Source organism: Nannobrachium achirus, assembly GCF_963921795.1.
Source record: "Nannobrachium achirus genome assembly, chromosome: 9".
Lineage (NCBI taxonomy): Eukaryota > Metazoa > Chordata > Actinopteri > Myctophiformes > Myctophidae > Nannobrachium > Nannobrachium achirus.
In genome coordinates this window covers 50,515,499-50,535,302 of record NC_137818.1, presented here as the reverse complement: position 1 = coordinate 50,535,302, position 19,804 = coordinate 50,515,499, and the positions used below count along the sequence as shown (strand labels likewise).

At 42.8% G+C, this 19,804-nt stretch overlaps 1 protein-coding gene across 1 annotated transcript in view; it reads right to left on the bottom strand.

Moving 5' to 3' along the window:
- Window positions 1-19,559, bottom strand: part of LOC308290946 (uncharacterized protein) — a gene marked incomplete at both ends in the record, with an annotated part of 34,048 nt that extends 14,489 nt beyond the window's left edge. Inside the window, 9 exons of the mRNA XM_080732861.1 lie at window positions 4,453-4,521; window positions 4,808-4,876; window positions 8,304-8,369; window positions 12,707-12,775; window positions 12,922-12,990; window positions 13,145-13,201; window positions 13,357-13,425; window positions 15,471-15,607; window positions 19,477-19,559. Of these exons, the coding sequence (XP_080588987.1) occupies window positions 4,453-4,521; window positions 4,808-4,876; window positions 8,304-8,369; window positions 12,707-12,775; window positions 12,922-12,990; window positions 13,145-13,201; window positions 13,357-13,425; window positions 15,471-15,607; window positions 19,477-19,559 (688 nt within the window). The remainder of the gene's footprint in view (window positions 1-4,452; window positions 4,522-4,807; window positions 4,877-8,303; window positions 8,370-12,706; window positions 12,776-12,921; window positions 12,991-13,144; window positions 13,202-13,356; window positions 13,426-15,470; window positions 15,608-19,476) is intronic.
- Window positions 19,560-19,804: the final 245 nt, after the last annotated feature.

Genomic DNA, 19,804 nt, shown 5'->3' with positions numbered 1-19,804 from the left:
CCCTGGCAACACGGGGATCTCCATATCTCCATATATGGGCATAAAAGGGATTTGGTTCCCCTGGCATCACAGGGATCTCCATATATGGGCATAAAAGGGATTTGGTTCCCCTGACATTACAGTGATGTCAGTGGCTGGTTCTACAGAGGGGATCTCCATTTATGGGCATAAAAGGGAATGTATGTATGATGATGTCAGATATCATAGACGTCATAGGACTTTCACATAACGAATAACTGAGTAAGCATGTAAACCCGTAAAATCTATATTTGGGCATGGCTGATTTATGACCTCATCATGATGACACAAGCAAACACAGCTGAATTGTATAAATGATCAGTGCAGAAACCAACAGAAGTATTTGACCAAGACTCTTCGATTTAAACATCAACAAAGGTGTGACGTTTGTTGATGGTCACGTGTGACGTGTGACGGACGGACGGACGGACGGACGGACGGACGGACGGACGGACGGACGGACCGACGGCCGGTGGAGGTTTTCATTGCGACCGTAAGGTCGCAGTTTAGTATCAAAACCTCCACCGGCCGTCCGTCCGTCCGTCGGTCAGTCGGTCGGTCGGTCACACGTCACACGTCACACCTTTGCCCTGCTCATATCTGGGCTCGTTTGTGTATTGTATGACATCACGCCACATCATCGGCTGAGGACTGTGTGATGTCATCATATCTCCATATATGGAGACATAAGTTGCTCATGCCCAAATATGGGCTGGTGAGGTCAGACTTAGTGTGATGCGTAGGTTATCTCCATATATGGAGATTCAACTTCAATGAGTAACCATGGCAAATCACACCGTACACAAATGACCCTTATATAAGACCGGCATTATCTACCGACAGCTGCTATAAGCCAACCCTGGCGATAAGGTCTGAGTCGAAGAAATGCTTCTTTCCTGGTATAAGACCGGCATTGTCTGTCGTACATTTCGGTCAATTCCAGTGGGGATGCCATTGAAAAGTTAATCTAGTTGTACAAAGTAATCAAAGAATGGGTTGACTGGTAGGCTGGTTGACTGCTTTATCTGTGGAGAGTGTATGTCACTGAGAGTCCTTTTATAGCGATTGAAATCATGATGAGGTCACGATGAGTCATCTATGCCCAAATATAGATTTCTAGGTCAGATGGCCCATGGAGTTTGTGATGTCAAACCTAGCAACCCAATATAAACAAACCTGATGTCAGACCTGAAGTATCCTTTTATACCCATATATGGAGATACAGAGATCTCCATATATGGGCATATTAGAAAGCCCATATATGGGCATATACGGATGACATCAGGGATATCCATATATGGGCATAAAAGGGACAAGGGCTTACAGTTAAGAGATCTCCATATATGGGCATATCAGAAAGCCCATATATGTTCATATACTGATGACATCAGGAATATCCATATATGGGCATAAAAGGGACAAGGACTTACAGTTAAGAGATCTCCGGGCATAAAGGGACAAGGACTGTTACAGTAGATATAGAGATGTCCATATATGGGCATAAATGAACAAGGACTGACGAACACTGAGATCTCCATATAACCTATGGGAATATAAGGGACGAGGACAATGCGTAGCATTGTGAGCTTGTAGACCTATTTTCTAAATATTGTTGTACATTAAAAACTTGAAATGGGTCGTTCTGCATAGTACTTGGGATTTGTTGATGTAAATGTTCACATAGAGTGTAATAATTGCGACCGTCAGGGAGCAGTTTACTATGAAAACCTCCACCGGCCGTCCGTCCGTCCGTCGGTCGGTCGGTCGGTCGGTCACACGTCACACGTCACACCTTTGCCCTGCTCATATCTCCGCATCAGTATATAGGGCTTGTTTGTTTATTGTATGACATCACGCCACATCATCAGCTGTGGACTCTGTGATGTCATCGTATCGCATCAGTATATAGGGCTTGTTTGTTTATTGTATGACATCACGCCACATCATCAGCTGTGGACTCTGTGATGTCATCGTATCTCCATATATGGCCATCTCCGTATATGGAGATATAAGTCGTCCATGCCCAAGTATGGGCTGGTGAGGTCAGACTTTGTGTGATGCGTAGGTTATCTCCATATATGGAGATTCAACATTCCAGGCAATGCTCTCTTCCCTGGTGAGAATTGCCCCTTTATATAGGGCTTGTTTGTGTATTGTATGACATCATGCCACATCATCAGCTGTGGACTCTGTGATGTCATCGTATCTCCATATATGGCCATCTCCGTATATGGAGATATAAGTCGTCCATGCCCAAGTATGGGCTGGTGAGGTCAGACTTTGTGTGATGCGTAGGTTATCTCCATATATGGAGATTCAACATTCCAGGTGTAACTATGGCTACCCGTATGACGTGAGAGGTGGAGGTTGTGATATTTGTGGAGATAAGCGACCAACGGTCGCTTATCTCCCGATTAGGGAGTCTTACTGGTTGGTAAAACAAACTTTTGGCCTATTTGTGGAGATAAGCGACCAACGGTTGCTTATCTCCCGATTAGGGAGTCTTACTGGTAGTAAACTGCTCCCTGACGGTCGCAATGAAAACCTCCACCGGCCGTCCGTCCGTCGGTCGGTCGGTCGGTCACACGTCACACGTCACACCTTTGCCCTGCTCATATCTCCGCATCAGTATGACATCACACCACATGTGTACACAAACCTTTGTGTACGTTGCTTTGGCAACAGTCTGTTGTTGCTGGTTTGTTAGTGTACGTTAGCAACCACCTTAGCAACCATGGTTTTACCCTAGCAACCAACTGTTTACCCTAGCAACCAACTGTTTACCATAGCAACCATGTTTTTTTTACCCTAGCAACCAACTGTTTACCATAGCAACCAGATACGCAGAGCAGGGATCTCCATATATGGGCATAAACAGGTGACATGTCATGTACGTATATTTTTAACTTTTCTTTTCTAATGTAGGGTACTGTTAGTAATATGTGTCGTTTTGTCGTTTTCTCTTGGTTGAGGAAAATAGTATTTGTATGTATGTTCTTAGGCGCCCTCTCCTAATGTAGGGTTACTGTTTGTTGGTATGTATTGTTTTGTCTTCATGTGGGGACTACGGATGAAATTTAGCATTCTTGCTAATTCCGGCTTATTTACATTGCTTTCATGTAGTGTTCATTAATATGCATTGTCCCGTCTAAATAAACAAATAAAGTAAAGTAAAGTACATCACACTGATGTCAGATACTCAGAGCAGGGATTTCTCCATAATATATGGGCATAAAAGGGATTCTGTTAGGGATCTCCATATATGGGCATAAAAGGGATTCTGTTAGGGATCTCCATATATGGGCATACAAGGGATTCTGTTAGGGATCTCCATATATGGGCATAAAAGGGATTCTGTTAGGGATCTCCATATATGGGCATAAAAGGGATTCTGTTAGGGATCTCCATATATGGGCATAAAAGGGATTCTGTTAGGGATCTCCATATATGGGCATAAAAGGGATTCTGTTAGGGATCTCCATATATGGGCATAAAAGGGATTCTGTTAGGGATCTCCATATATGGGCATGAAAGGGATTCTGTTAGGGATCTCCATATATGGGCATAAAAGGGATTGTATCCCAGATGATGCCCTGTTAGGAGATCCACACTAACAGAATCCATATATGGTCCTACCGACAGCTGCTATAAGCCAACCCTGGCGATAAGGTCTGAGTCGAAGAAATGCTTCTTTCCTGGCAAGAATTGCCCCTTTATACTGTAGGGCTCGTTTGTGTATTGTATGACATCACGCCACATCATCGGCTGAGGACTGTGTGATGTCATCATATCTCCATATATGGAGACATAGTTGCTCATGCCCAAATATGGGCTGGTGAGGTCAGACTTAGTGTGACTGTGATGCGTAGGTTATCTCCATATATGGAGATTCAACTTCAATGAGTAACCATGGCAAACTGTCAACTGCCCGTATGTCTTGATAATTGGTAAAACAAATTTTTTGGCCTATTTGTGGAGATAAGCGACCAACGGTCGCTTATCTCCCGATTAGGGAGTCTTACTGGTATAGTTACTGTAAGACAGTAGGATGGGTCCTGTCGTGATGATGTAATATCGTGACCAGTGATCACCTAAAAGGGCTGTGATGACCTTTATCAGTGGACAGAACACAACAGAGTTGTTGACATGGTCTAATATTGTTGTTGACAGCTTCCTGCCGTCACTCCATAAGGCTAAAGATTGTTTTTAGCCGTTACCAGTTAAATATCATGCCCTTGTACAGTGTCAAGGCTGTTGGAATGACAATGTTAGAATAACAGGGTTTGTTTTGGAACACAAAGTGGCAAAGAGAACAATTAAAGAATTATGATATTTGACCGTTATACACAAATTGGTACACACTACTATATTAATATTATATTAATAATATTAACCAAACCGGATCTATCAAATCGTTAATGGGAAAACAGTTACCTGTGGTCTCTACCGTTTCCAATGAGAGTCTCTGTGTCTTTGCCAGCCATACTTTTTCCAGCCGTTGAGCTGAGAAGTGTAGAAAGTTGGAAGTGAGGTACTTGAATGAGCAGTAATGATATGTACGTAATCTATGTAAGCAGTAATGTGTATTTGTGTTGATGTAGTCAAAATCAATGTCAATGTAGTGAAGGCAATGTATTAAATGGTTAATGGGGAAACCTGATTAATTACCAGTAAGTTGTCAGTAACAATGTATTATGTAAGAACTGAAGTGTGCTGGTGTTTTTTTATTGATGTAACAGATGTGAATATGTCATTGTAGTGAGTATTACAGTCGTCGGAAAAACAGTACCTTTGGCTTCTTCAGTTTCCAATGAGCGGCACTGTCTGTCTGCCTGTCGTCGTTTTTCCAGCCGTTCAGCTGAGAAGTGTAGAAAGTTGGAAGTGAGGTACTTGAATGAGCAGTAATATGTACGTAATCTATGTAAGCAGTAATTTGTATTTGTGTTGATGCAGTCAAAATCAATGTCAATGTAGTGAAGGCAATGTATTAGATCAGCGCTACTCAACCCGCGGCCCGCGGGCCGCATGCGGCCCGCACCGCCTGTCTGTGCGGCCCGTCATGACCATACCAATAAAAATATGATTTTTCTAAGCCTGTCAAAGTTAACGTGCAACGCAAAATGCAGTGATGTTTGAGCCTCGGTGGACTCCGTAGTCAGGAAGCGAATGCAGTCAATGCACAGAACACAGCCTGAACACAGCAGTGGTGCGGAGATGCTGGCGGCTACACTAGACCTATTGTACAACGAGACGGTCAGACAGACAAATCTGCGGAGATTTTGCAGCAGACAACCACAGTCGGGCTCACTGGAGTGGAGACGCATGACGGTCGTGCGATATGAACGCTCGTGACCGTCATGTTTTAGGCTAGTGAAGAGTGAAGACGTCGTCCTTGTCTGTGCTTGTCTCTGCCTCCGCGACTCGGCCAGTCAGCACCGACAGACAGTGCACACATTCCAACAGATCGTAGCAGCCAGGGAACTATGCTTGTACCCCAAATGGGGAAGTTTTCTCATGCCAATAACGCTCCTTTTCATTAATAGGACGGATTTAAAAATAAATAGACGTTTATACTTATTATTCAATCACTCAAACCCCAGCATCCCTATTCTTGGGGGACATTCACCAAAAATAGCCGATCTACAAGCTCACCACAAGATGCATTGTGAGCTTGTAGATCGGCTATTTTTGGTTAAGAGTTGTTTTATGGAAAAATAACTAAAGTAAAGTTCAACTCAGCCAGTTGTACTGTACTTGTAAAACAGTTCGATGCTTTGAGCTTTGTAATTTAAACACAACTAACTGCTCATTGAAGGAGATTGAATAATAGGAGTTTGAGTGATTGAATAATAAGTATAAACGTCTATTTATTTTAAATCCGTCCTATTAATGAAAAGGAGCATTATTGGCATGAGAAAACATACCTTTACATTGCCAAAGTTCACTAGCCTTGCATACCCAGACAGCAGACACACGGGCGGTTACAAAACGATTGAACCAGTTCTGTAAATTTTCACTTAACATTTTGTGAATAAAGCCTAATTTGATCAAATTCGATAATTTCTTCATTCCATCCGTAATCTTTTACCTTCAATGAGGTTTGGCCTGGCTTATATAGATGGAAATGTGGCTGTTTTCTGTGTGTTAACTTAATTATTAAGCTTGTCATGAAGCCTGTTACAAAATCATTGTAAACGTCCAAAATAGGACCGTCATTTTTAGGTCGCGGCCCTTTGGACTTTTGGTATTTTACTGAGTGGCCCCTGAGCCTTCCTAAGTTGAGTAGCCCTGTATTAGATGGTTAATGGGGAAACCTGATTAATTACCTCTCGCATCTAGCGACTCCACTGACTGTGTCTGGCGTCGTTTTTGGCGTCGTTGAGCTGAGAGGTGAAGATAGTTGGATGTGAGGTACTGTACGTGAGTTGTCAGTAACAATGTATATGTAAGAACTGAAGTGTGCTGGAATCAAGCCTAGAATCAAGCCATCCAGGACCATGATAAAACCGTTGATTCGGTGAAGGAGAAGAAAAGGTAAAATAAAGAAAAACAAACAAACACACACACACACACACTGGTATTTATTCACACACACAGGCACATCAGAGCAGCTCCTGTGTTGGTTTTTAACAGTTTCCCTCATGGGGACCTGATTTTTGGTCCCCATACCGTACCTGGTCCCCATGACGTGACTGTGTATACAGATTTTGGTCCCCACAAACATATAAAAACCAGTGCACGCACACACACACACACACACACACACACACACACACACACACACACACACACACACACACACACACACACACACACACACACACACACACACACACACACACACACACACACACACACACACACACACACACTTTGAATGTTCTCTCTTGGTCAACACTAATGAGGGCATGATTGGTTCTGTAATACTGGTTCTGTGTGCAAGTGTCTAGTCAGTAACCCCAAAGAACAGAATAGAACCTATGGGGGTAGGGTGGCCACCAGCAAGACCTCAGAAAGGAGGACACTTTTCCGGGGCGCTGTATGGGACCCCCAAAATGATATGTAGGCCAAAATAGGTTAAGTGGTTTAAACTTAGACTGGGTGGCCAACCTTCCTTTATTTATGCACCCAAAGACCCTTCATGAATTATGTTATTTTATGATGGGCCTACAATGTATATAAATAGTTTTTTTTGCAATTAATCTTGGGTTAAATTGTCCCATTAGAAATCGAATCCACGTGACTGGCATATCAGAAATAATATAACAGAGAGAGGAGAAGAGAAGGGGAGACTTGTGGATACATGGGTACTGCTGCAGCTGCAGTTATTTTGAACAGGCTAGGGATCCGACGGGGGGGAAAGAAGACGAGAGAAAACCTTCAGCACATTGAGTCATTGCCTGTCAGGCAGTCAAAGCATGTCATTGCGTCCTACCTTCCCAGCTTCCCTTTGCTGACATCAACCCGTTACACACAGCAGTGCAAAGTGCATAATACTCGTCAATTCTGTGCTTCTTTATTAACTTATTGACCTTGCTCCATTGTTTCATTTCGGCGTATTTGGCAAACCTTGACGTCGGTTTGCATCTAACAAGCGTGGGAGGAGCGACTGTAGCGTCTAGTGTAACAGTTGGGAACGAGCACTAAACAAAATGCCCTCACGTAGCACGCGACACGTTGCGGTGCGGTGTTGCGCTGTGACCGTGAGCTTGTATATCTGCTATTTTTCTATACCAATGAATAGGCTGGCTGCAAGCTGTTTTAGACCAAAGAAACGTGAGAATTACCGTGATATGTAAATGTAAGCTAGTAGGCTGGCTGATAGATGCACTGCACTGGCTGCGCAGAGTCAGACCTGTATTCTAACGGGAGATTTACAAAAGCCGGACAATAATGCGTCCGGCCACAGGTTGAGCTGGGTGGAGGACAGCAGGGTCAAAAACCGGACTGTCCGGCCAAAATCCGGACGTATGGCCACCCTATATGGGGGTCAGACTTGGTTGTGTACCCTGATGGCTACTGGCACAAAGGACTGACCAAATCATGTTGTGCTGACCCAGGGAGGATGTTGATACAGTAAATGGCAATTTGTGTCAGGGGATACAATGGCGTGGGGGTTAATAGCAGTGAACTTGTGTGTGTTTGAGTGTGGCGCTGGGTGTCACTGCAGCTGTGCACAGTTGGAAATTGATATGGCAATTGTGTCTTTACTAGTGTTCTGTAGGTTTTGTTGGAAGGTTGTGCTGTTATTTTGACACTTGAGAGCGTGAATGGAAAGTAGTCACCTGTGTTTTGGGGTGACTCCAATGATGTGTGACTCATTCTGTTGTGACTGTTGTCATGGTGTTCAGCTGAGAAGCAAAGACAGTTGCGTTTGTCAAGTAATCTATCTATAAGAATCCCATTGTTCCGAAGTTCTCAATTCCGAAATCACCGGGGTTTCATTGGGCCAACGATGTCAAAGGGCGCTCTCCATGGTGCCAAACGAAGAAAAAAAAAAGAACCTTGGCAGTCAGTCACCAATGACTGAAAGCCCTATACCCTGTTTTAATCCATCCGATCTGATCGTGGGTATTGTGCCTTCGCCTCTGTTGCGCGGCACGCCTCGATCAGCAGGATGCGCAAAATAAAAGAAAAAAGATCTGTAAGTGGTAGCCCATAATGACCGTTATTGTGGCGATATCGCCAACATTCCCACTGGGCACGACTCTATGCATATATAGCCTATTATAGACATGACAAGGTTCATAAGTTGACACATTTGGAGCTGAATTATCAGTTAATATGCAGCTCTTTGTTTCATTAAATGACACAATGCGACATAGTTCTCATATGCTTTACCAATGTATGTTTTCTCATGCCCAGTAAAGCTCCTTTGAATACCCTCTTCTGTTTGACGTTTCTTTAAGCGTGGCTGTGGGTCGCTATAGGCTTCGGGTTTCATGCAAACACCAAATAATGTAATGGCCCATTGACCACGCACAGTGTGTCCTTGCTATGATTTTAAATAAAACACGTTTCTTCTTTACACTGAGCTACCTTGGATCCTTTAAAAGATCTCCTCACTATTTCACTCTTTTGAAACGCACGGCACCGTAAATTAACTTGGAACGTTTGTCCTGTAACTAGCAGCGCTTTTTCATCTTATCACATAACGTAGTCTTACCATCTGATGAGGCTGAAGTGGCCTATGGATGAAATCTAGGCCTATCGTGTCTCCATATTAGCCGGTAAAGGTGAGTGAGCAATTGTTCAGTATAAGGAATCATGTATATATTCAATAATATATTTTATTAGCCCCTGGTTGCGAGGTTGAATCTCATAATTTAACCTCTTATTTATACGTGCCCATTTACGGCGGCATTCACACAGGCACGTTTTATTGCGATTAAAACGAATCCTCTAACGTATTGTCGGAAAATACACAACGTCTGGGCATGTGTGAAGACACATCCGTATTCTTTTTCGAATCAAAGAAACTAATGCAAATCCACAAAAAAAACGGTGGTTTCGATTCGCTACAGCAAACGCTTCACTGTTGGTGTGAATCCATCCGTCTCAAATACAGGCAATATATAGAGCCATGTGCGGGTTAAATCCATAGTTATTTATAAAAGGTTAAATCCCCCTCCAGACCGTCCGCTCTCATTAGATTTCTGACCATTCTGGCCGCCTCCTCCCCTCATTGATTTAATTTCTGATCACCGCTCCCTCGATCGCACATAGTGTATTATTTGTCAGGAGTTGCTCACAGTTAGATGAAAGGAAAGTGCCACTGGAGTCACTTGTATATCATATATAGGCTATAGGCCTAATATAATGCCGATGTGTGGGTCTCTCGCCCTTACTCGCGCGCGCGCTCTCTCTCTTGCTCTCTGTGCCAAATCATGTCCAAATGGAGACGCTTTACGGCGCAGAGAGGGAGCCAGCGGAGGGCAAGACGAGGGGCAGAGAGAGAGAGAGAGAGAGAGAGAGAGAGAGACACACGTTGACGCTGTCCTCTTCGTAGATATTCATATCTTGCTAAAGTAGGCCTATTTGCTGTCTGGTTTATTGCTGGTAGATTTTGCGAGTCCCTCCCGCCGCCGCATGGTTTTATTTTTTTGATCGCCCGTTTACGACCGTCGACCGCAGATAAATATTTGCGGTGGTCCTGTGGTTACGTTGTGAGTTGAACTTGAAGAATTAATAAACACAGGGAGATGGAGGAGGCATTATTATGCAGCTTGGATACATACATGTCCCGTGGACAGACGTGGACTCAGCATTCCTTGTTTCGGATGACAATGTGTGTGAGCGCAAACGTATCAATTAAATATGCAAGAATGTGGCAACTTCACCCCTCCCATTCGCACGACTAAACCAAATTATGAGAATGTGGCCAGACGCGCAGTGGATCCATTGCATGAGAGACTTGCTTGCCAAAATAAGCTGATCTACAAGTTGTCAAGGCAATGCGTACATGACCCGTTGTTAGCTTTATAGATCTGTCCATTTTGAGGAGTGATGACGTGATATATAATAAGTCACGTGAGACTTGTTGCGCCTTCTGCGAAAGATTTGTATGGTATTTCTCTCTGCTCAAGTCACAGGGCCTAATGCAAGATAATGCAAAATACACTAGTTTTTATCTATGCGTGCATGTTTCCAACTCAGGCTACTATTATAATCTATATGCTGCAGATTTAGTCCACAAATCCGCCTAACAAGAAACGGATGTGCATATCCTATAGGCCTATATACTTTATTAACATTTCACACGTTTGTCTGTGTATGAAGGAGCTTTCCAAATTCTGTGCCCAAGCTGGCAGCGAGGCGTCCCCTGAAGATGCTATTCATATAGACATTATATTATATAGGCCTACATTCTATATCCTGATCTATAAAACGTATAGTAAAAGATTTGGTTAATAATAGGTTTGACAAAGTATACGTTGTCACTTTATATACCATGATTATTCAATCTGCAGCATATAGATTATAATAGTAGCCTGAGTGCGATGGATCCACTGCGCGTTATAAATGGGCACGTAAATAAGAGGTTAAATTATGAGATTCAAACTCGCAACCAGGGGCTAATAAAATATATTATTGAATATATAAATGATATCATATAAACCCTATACTGAACAATTGCTAACTCACCTTTACCGGCTAATATGGAGACACGATAGGCCTAGATTTCATCCATAGGCCACTTCAGCCTCATCAGATGGTAAGACTACGTTATGTGATAAGATGAAAAAGCGCTGCTAGTTACAGGACAAACGTTCCAAGTTAATTTACGGTGCCGTGCGTTTCAAAAGAGTGAAATAATGAGGAGATCTTTTAAAGGATCCAAGGTAGCTCAGTGTAAAGTAGAAACGTGTTTTATTTAAAATCATAGCAACTTGCTATTAGCAAGGACACACTGTGCGTGGTCAATGGGCCATTACATTATTTGGAGTTTGCATGAAACCCGAAGGCTATAGCGACCCACAGCCACGCTTAAAGAAACGTCAAACAGAAGGGGGTATTGGTATTCAAAGGAGCTTTATTGGGCAAAGCAATTGTCAAAATAAAATGAAACCCTTAGAAAATGGGGACCATATAGATCGAGAGCTATGTCGCATTGTGTACTTTTTTAAACAAATAGCTGCATATTAACTGATAATTCAGCTCCAAATGCGTCAACTTATGAACCTTGCCATGTCTATAATATGCATAAAGAGTCGTGCCCAGTGGGAACGTTGGCGATATCGCCACAATAGCGGTCATTATGGGCTAAGGAGAGTCGACCACTTACAGATCTTTTTTTCTTTTATTTTGCGCATCCTGCTGATCGAGGCGTGCCGCCACTGCCGCGCAACAGAGGCGAAGGCACAATACCCACGATCAGATCGGATGGATTTAAACAGGGTAAAGGGCTTTCAGTCATTGGTGACTGCCGAGGTTCTTTTTTTTTGTGCTCATTTCGGCGGCACCGGCACCATGGGAGAGCGCCGATTGACATCGCTGGCCCAATGAAACCCCGGTGATTTCGGAAACAAAGAACCTTCGGAACAATGGAATTCAATGTTCGGACCAATGGGCTGTCGGAACAATGAACCCTGGGCCCACGGAGCCCATTTTCGGAATATAGAACCTTCGGAATTTAGAACCGTCCGAAAAAGCATGTGAGGGGTCAAACATTCCTTGGGCAAAATATTGGCCCCAAAAATCTGTGAAAAGTGATGAGTCATCACTTTTTTTCCACTTTTCACAGTTTTGGGTGGCCATAATGTTGCCCAAGGAAAGTGTTTCATGCAAAACAAATGCTTGCAATGGATTCAGAATGATGAAGAACCCCTAGTTTGACCCCTCGCATGCTACTTAAAGCAGATTTATTTTATTTTTTTAATATTTCTAGTGGAGTCAATGGGACAGTGAATATACAAATGGCCATAACCTTTTTGCGCGATGTTTCCGGCAGAGCAGGCCTCTCATTCTGTGGACCTTAATGACCAAACTAATAGATAAAACAGAAATAAAAAGTGCGGCAGAACATCACAGGTCCTCTCCCATTTTGAGGGACTGGATCCCCGGCTAATATGTAATCTGTGTAAGAAGTAATGTGTGGTGTTGTTGTATTTGTATAGAGGTAATAAATGTGAAGATGTCAGTGTATTGAAGGCAATGTATAACAGAGTCAATGGGAAAGTATAGTCACCTCTGGCGTCTGCAGTTTCCAATGATCGTTTGTGTCTTGCTGCCTCGCGTCGTTTCTGCAACCGTTGAGCTGAAAAGTGAAGACGGTGTGATGTGAGGTACTTGTATGAACAGTATGATATATAGTATACGTAATCTATGTAAAAAGTAATGTATGTTTGTGTTATTGTGTTGATTTAGTAAATATCATTAAATGGTTAATGGGAGAACAGTTACCTGTGGTCTCTGCCGTTTCCAATGACAGTCTCTGTCTCTTTGCCAGCCGTACTTTTTCCAGCCGTTGAGCTGAGAAGGTTGGAAGTGAGGTACTTGAATGAGCAGTAATATGTACGTAATCTATGTAAGCAGTAATGTGTATTTGTGTTGATGTAGTCAAAATCAATGTCAATGTAGTGAAGGCAATGTATTAAATGGTTAATGGGGAAACCTGATTAATTACCTCTCGCATCTAGCGCCTCCACTGACTGTGTCTGGCGTCGTTTTTGGCGTCGTTGAGCTGAGAGGTGAAGATAGTTGGATGTGAGGTACTGTACGTGAGTTGTCAGTAACAATGTATATGTAAGAACTGAAGTGTGCTGGTGTTTTTTTATTGATGTAACAGATGTGAATATGTCATTGTAGTGAGTATTACAGTCGTTGGAAAAACAGTACCTTTGGCTTCTGCAGTTTCCAATGAGCGGTGCCGTCTCTCTGCCTGTCGTCGTTTTTCCAGCCGTTCAGCTGAGAAGTGTAGATAATTGGAGGTGAGATACTTGAATGAGCAGTAATGTTGCATATGCACTCTATGTGAGAAATAATGTGTGCTGTTGTTTTTGTATAAATGTGAAGCTGTCAGTGTAGTAAGGCTGTAACCGAACATTCCTAGGTTTGTTCGTTCGTTACGTTAGGAAAAAATAAAAACTATGAGTCAATTATGGGACCGGCACATGGCATTCCATGTGGCACAACTAATCTGAGTGCTTATTAACAAATGTAAGTATGAACGCTAATTAGAATTACGTTTCGCCGGCCGGAGCTGCGAATTGAAGATAGCTGGATGCGAGGTAGTTGAATGAGCAGTTATGAGTGGAAGCTGCGCTGAGCTGAGAAAGGAAGATAGTGTGGGTATAGAGTAAGGCTGTGACAATTTTCGATTCAAACCGAAAGTAATCAAAATTGGCGTTTGATTCAGTGAATCAAAATCACAACCTGAATCAGAGCATCAGTCTCCAGAAGTTTTTTCCCCTCTCTCTCTCTTCCCAAAATTGGCCTTGTTCTCCTAGGCCTATATCTTGTAATAGGTTAATTGTTTATGTCACACTGTGTTGTCTGAAAATGAAAATGAAAAAAATGAAAATGACAATATCTCTATTTCCATCCACTGATAAAATGCGACCCTCGCTCAAAAAAGACAGCGCTTCCCACAGTTGGTCCTTTGAATGAAAAAAAAAATAATAAAATAAACTCAAAATAGCCTGGATATTTGGACCAGCCGATCAAAGTTGGACTAGTACAGACTTGCTATTGGTAGCCTTTACTTTTTAGAAATACATTTAGGAGACTACTTTTCCCATGCTGGCTACTTGGGAGTCTCCAGACGTTTTTTTTTCCCCTTCTCTCTCTCTCTTCCCAAAATTGGCCCTGCAGTCACACTGTGTTGTCTGAAAATAAACCCCAAACATGAAGCTATAAACTGCATACTGCAGCCGAGTACAGCCGGCCAATCGCGACGGTCAGGGGCGTGGTCTGCGAGCGAGAAACGGGGAGGCGGGGGTAGCGGGGGGCGATCTGCCTCATGCAGTCCTGTAGACACATACAAACACTGGGGCTTATCCTCTCACTCATGCTAGACTTCCACTTCTTTTATTTTCCATCCTGGATGACAAGCATTACGGCATTTCGGGGCTGGCACTTCGCTGGCATTTCGGCTGGGATTACGCCTACCCCGACTCTCATTCCTGGATACGCCACTGAATGTAGTGAAGGCCACATATTAAATGTGGCATCTGCCGACTCCATTGAGCCTGCCATGGTTTCTACAGCCGTTGAGCTGAGAACTGTAGATAGATATGAGGTACTTTAATGAGAAGTAATGATATATATGTAATGTAAGAAATCATGTGTGCTGCTATTTAAGCAGTAAATGTGAATATGTCAGTGTAGTAGTGAATACAATGTATTATAGGGTTAATGGGAGCAATTGAGTACAGGTGCCGCCGTTGTGTCTCTCCAGCCATTGAGCATGAGCATGCCGCAGCTGCCGCTGAGCTGAGAAATGAAGATAGAAGTGTGTGTATAGACACAGAAAAACATGCAAAACATGAGTGTGTGTGTGTGTGTGTGTGTGTGTGTGTGTGTGTTGTAGAGTTCTCAACAGGCCTGACAATTAAGGCCCTACCCTAACTGGGCCCGACCGGGCCGGCCCAAGGCCCAGCCCAGCCCTAACAAGTACTATCATTTTAGGCCCGAAGCCCTAAAAAGCCTGAGCGGAAAAAAAGAAAGAAAAAAAAAACACCTCCAGGTGGCGCCACGCCGCCATCGCGGTGACCATGCCATGTGGTTCCCTTAAAATTAACCGAGTAGTAGTAAACTGAGAGCGAGATTACCTTCCACTTTTGGTTTGTCAATGTTAGCATATGTTTTCTCATGCAAAGTTGTTCACACCATGCAATGCATGCATCTATCAGCAATCTGCATTTCTCTGGCCCTCTGTCTCTCAACTCTCTCCGTCGAGTTCTCTTTCTCTCCCCTTCACTCTTTCGTTTTGTTTCTGAGTCTTATCTGACCTGTTGTTAATCCTAACACCAGGTCCTGGTGGTCTTCGACTTCAACCTCAACTTCAGCCGGTTCCTGTTTAATAGAAGCAGTGATAGCTGTCACAGGAGAACTCATCTTCACTGCTGGCTGGACTCCACAGACTGGTCTGGAATAGAGAGAAATGTGGCGCATTAATAAATATGTATGTGAATGTTTAATTATATGACATTTAATAAATACCCTTTGTTTAGCGGTTTTACAGGTTTTCTTTTCACGGGAGAGTATTTTCTGCAGGTCTTTCAGCCCCAGTGTATCAAAGGGTGCGTTCGGAAATGCGCACCGGGTGTGGTTAGGGTTGGGGTTAGTTTTAGGCATAGTTTTACTGAGGCTAGGATTACGGTTGGGTTTAAGCATAGTCTTACTGAGGTTAGGGTTAGGATTAGGGTTGGGTTTAGGCACTCATTTCCGAACACACCCTTTGATACACTCGGACTGAAAGACCTGCAGAAAACACTCTCCCTTCATCTCAAAGAGTCAAAGGTTTTATGGTCATGATTCGCCAGGATCCTGGATGGCTTGATTCTAGGCTTAAAAGAATCCCTGGCTAATACGACAAAAATGCCTTAATACATTATAGTTGTCCTCTATAAATACAATGTAAAATTAAAAATACCTTTAATTATTTTATTTCTTCTAGAAATAGCTAATCTTTCACTCAATAGGGGAAATGCCCGTCGCAAGTTGATGTGATAAATGTACTTTGTGATCTATCCCTATGGAATTTATGGCATGCATGTGGCAAATAAAAACAAACGTAATACTTCCTATGGTTAATATGATTGTGTTTTATTTTGCACATGCTTGCCATAAAAATGACACAACATTGATGACATCATCAACTTGCGATTATAATGTATTATAATGAGCACAATTATAATGTATTAAGGCATATTTGTCGTATTAGCCAAGTCATTATTAAGGATGTCTTACTTTGCTTCAGTCATCAAATTTGTACACCTACATTTGGCATTTTAAGGCTGAAATTATACCCATGCTAGTAAAGCAAGCCTGATAAAAGTATCAAACATGCACAAAATTTAACAGACACAGGAAAATATATCTGTTAAGAAGTTTTGGGGGGAGGACCACCAGACCCCTGTTGGGGAGTTCCCCGCACCCCCTAAAAAATACATCTCCTGGATTCTCCTGTGGAAAGCCTTACCGAAGGCCATACAGGAGTGTGGATCACTAGCATCCTTTAAAATTGCCCTGAAAAACCACTTAGGCGCCGTACAGACATCTGCGTGAAATCGTCTGAGAATGGCCACTGGAGGCGCCGTACTAATGCATTCTCAATGGAAGGTTGTTTGGTGTTTTGTCGTTACCGTGTCTCTTGGCCAAAAGACAGGCTGCGGTTGAGCTTGAGACACAAAACCAAACAACCTTGCATTGACAATGCATTAGTACTGCGCCCCCAGTGGCCATTCTCAGACGATAAGATTCGATGCGTGACACACATGTGTGAGTCCGGCCTTAGGCGCCGTACAGACATCTGCGTCACGCATCATCATCTTATCGTCTGAGAATGGCCACTGGGGGCGCCGTACTAATGCATTCTCAATGCAAGGTTGTTTGGTGTTTTGTCGTTGCCGTGTCTCTTCAAGAGCGTACTGGCTGCGGTTGAGCTAGAGACACGGCAACGACAAAAAACCAAACAACCTTCCATTGACAATGCATTAGTACGGCACCCCCAGTGGCCATTCTCAGACGATAAGATGACGCAGATGTGTTAGCGCGGCCTTACAGGCAGCAGCCGTTCGCAACTGGTAAAAAAACAATCCTAGCTCAGCCCTAGCCGCAAATTGCAACACTAGATTTTTTATACTTGGATGAATCTAGGGTTGCAATACCTCCCATAGGGATCCAATGCATCAAAACGTTTCTTTGCTATCTGATTGTATTAAACGACTTCAAACTCACTAATGTTGTGGCTCTATGGAAAGCTTGGAATTTACTCCTGCTATCTGCAAAGTGTTTGTTTCTGAAAAATCCACCGTGGAATTGTTATGATTTTATTTTCTGTCAAGAAATTCATTTCGGGTGATTATTTTTTCTAAGTGCTGGAGTTTGGAAGCGCTCGTGGGAAGTCACTCAGCAGTCCTGTGTACCAGGTGGTTCTGTCACATAGCCTAATGCAGGAGGCAGCGGGACGTGGTGTTATAGAAGACGAGCGCTTCCGAAGTTCAAGACTTTGAAAAAAAACATGTCTTCTCGGATTTCTTGACAGAAAATAACATCATAACAATTCCACGGTGGATTTTTCAGAAACAAACACTTTGCAGATAGCAAGAGTAAATTCCAAGCTTTCCATAGAGCCACAATATTGGTGAGTTTGAAGTCGTTTAATACAATCAGATAGCAAAGAAACGTTTTGATGCATTGGATCCCTATGGGAGGTATTGCAACCCTAGATTCATCCGAGTATAAAAAAATCTAGCGTTGCAATTTGCGGCTAGCTCAGCCCTACCATCCCCTGCCCCTTCTTTGTATATAATTTCTGTTTGTTTAGACTTACTGTTTTCTTTATTTTGTTGTTCTTTCATTTTATCTTCCTTACATATCTACTGCATAGTACTGTGTTCTATTCGTCTGTCATTCAATGTTATATGAGATACTTTAATGGGTTCCTGTGGAAAAAAGCTTAGTCTTTTCATTGTACCAGTGAACTGTACCGTCATGAAACTGTACCTTTTCCTATGCAAACTTCTAATAAAGTCTTCAATCAATCAATCAAAGCCTAACAATTTGGCAATTGTTTGCACTTGTTTCTCCCTACTAATGGGGTGACAGAGTCTATTATATTTATATATTAATTGAGCAACAGGGATGCATTGATATAGCACCCAGCTGGTCTCTCACAACTGAATTAAATTGAATTAAGGGGGCCGTACATAATTCTAAACATCCGTGGCCATCGGGTAAGCACTTTATATTTACAATCTGATCGTTTAGAATGGTACCTATATGCTATGGACTCCAACGGAGTCCGTAGGTAGTATAGGTACCATTCTAAACGTTCAGGCTACGGACCACGACAAGTGAGAAAGTGCAAAGACTAGGCTACTTTGAACTCCAAGACGGTCATTACATTATTATGACCGAAGAGTCGAAGATCCAACTCTACCTGCCACGCGCCTCTTCCGTCTTGATAATATCCCTGTTTATCGCACAACTACTGTTGCAGGCAGCATGCCTGTAAGAAGAACGGGTAGCTGCTACTGTTGCTAACGCTTAGCTGTGTGTGTGTGTGTGTGTGTGTGTGTGTGTGTGTGCGTGCGTGCCTGTGTGTGTTTTTTCTTCTTCTTCTTCTTTTGGTTTAATGGCGGATTACTACCTAAATGGTGCATACCGCCACCTACAGTATAAAGTTGATATCTACTACAATAATAATATTTCAGTCTCTGTGCACGATATAGTGTCCCATCCCAAAAAATCCCATGCATTATTGTCCGTTCTATTCAGACACTTTCTGAGTTGAGGCAAACCCCCCTCTCAGAGGAATACCAGTAGAGTCGCCGAAATGAAGCTCGCCGAGAAACGGGGGGTGCGTTCGGAAATGCACACCGGGTGGGGCAACGGTGCGCTTTTTCAGTCTGAACTCTGAAGGTAAACTTTCTGAAAAGCAGCAGTTGCTAACCTAACGTTGCTATTGATGTTTATAAACGAGGGTAAATTATAATAGAATATTAGAATATTAATTCATGTTGATACTGAAGAAGGCATACTGTGATTGTGTGTCCTACTTTACATGTTTGTTGTTGCTAGCATTAACATTTATGATACTGTGAGATTAAGACTATAACCATAATTTACCCTAGTTTATAAACATCAATAGCAACATTAGGTTAGCAACTGCTGCTTTTCAGAAAGTTTACCTTCAGAGTTCAGGCTGAAAAAGCGCTCCGTTGCCACACTCGGTGTGCATTTCCGAACGCACCCCCCGTTTCTCGGCGAGCTTCATTTCGGCGACTCTACCTGTTACCTCTCAGAGTGTCATCCAAGTCTTCTCCACTGATATCCACAATGTCCAAGAATCTTGTTGCAGCATCGAGAATCATCTTTATTCTTTCTGATTTACTTTGTATTTCTACAGCACAGTTAATAACCATTGCTATAAAAGCAAGGAATCTCTTTTTATCTAGGCAGATACTTTGGTCTGTACTGATCACTTTTTCAACTGGTTTCCTTTGCTCGGTTCCATTCTTCTCCAGTCTCTTCACCGCTTCCGCATACGACACTCTTTCTTCCTTCCTGATCCTTTCCACATTCGCTTCCATGACTCTTTTGGGGCATTCTGCTGCTC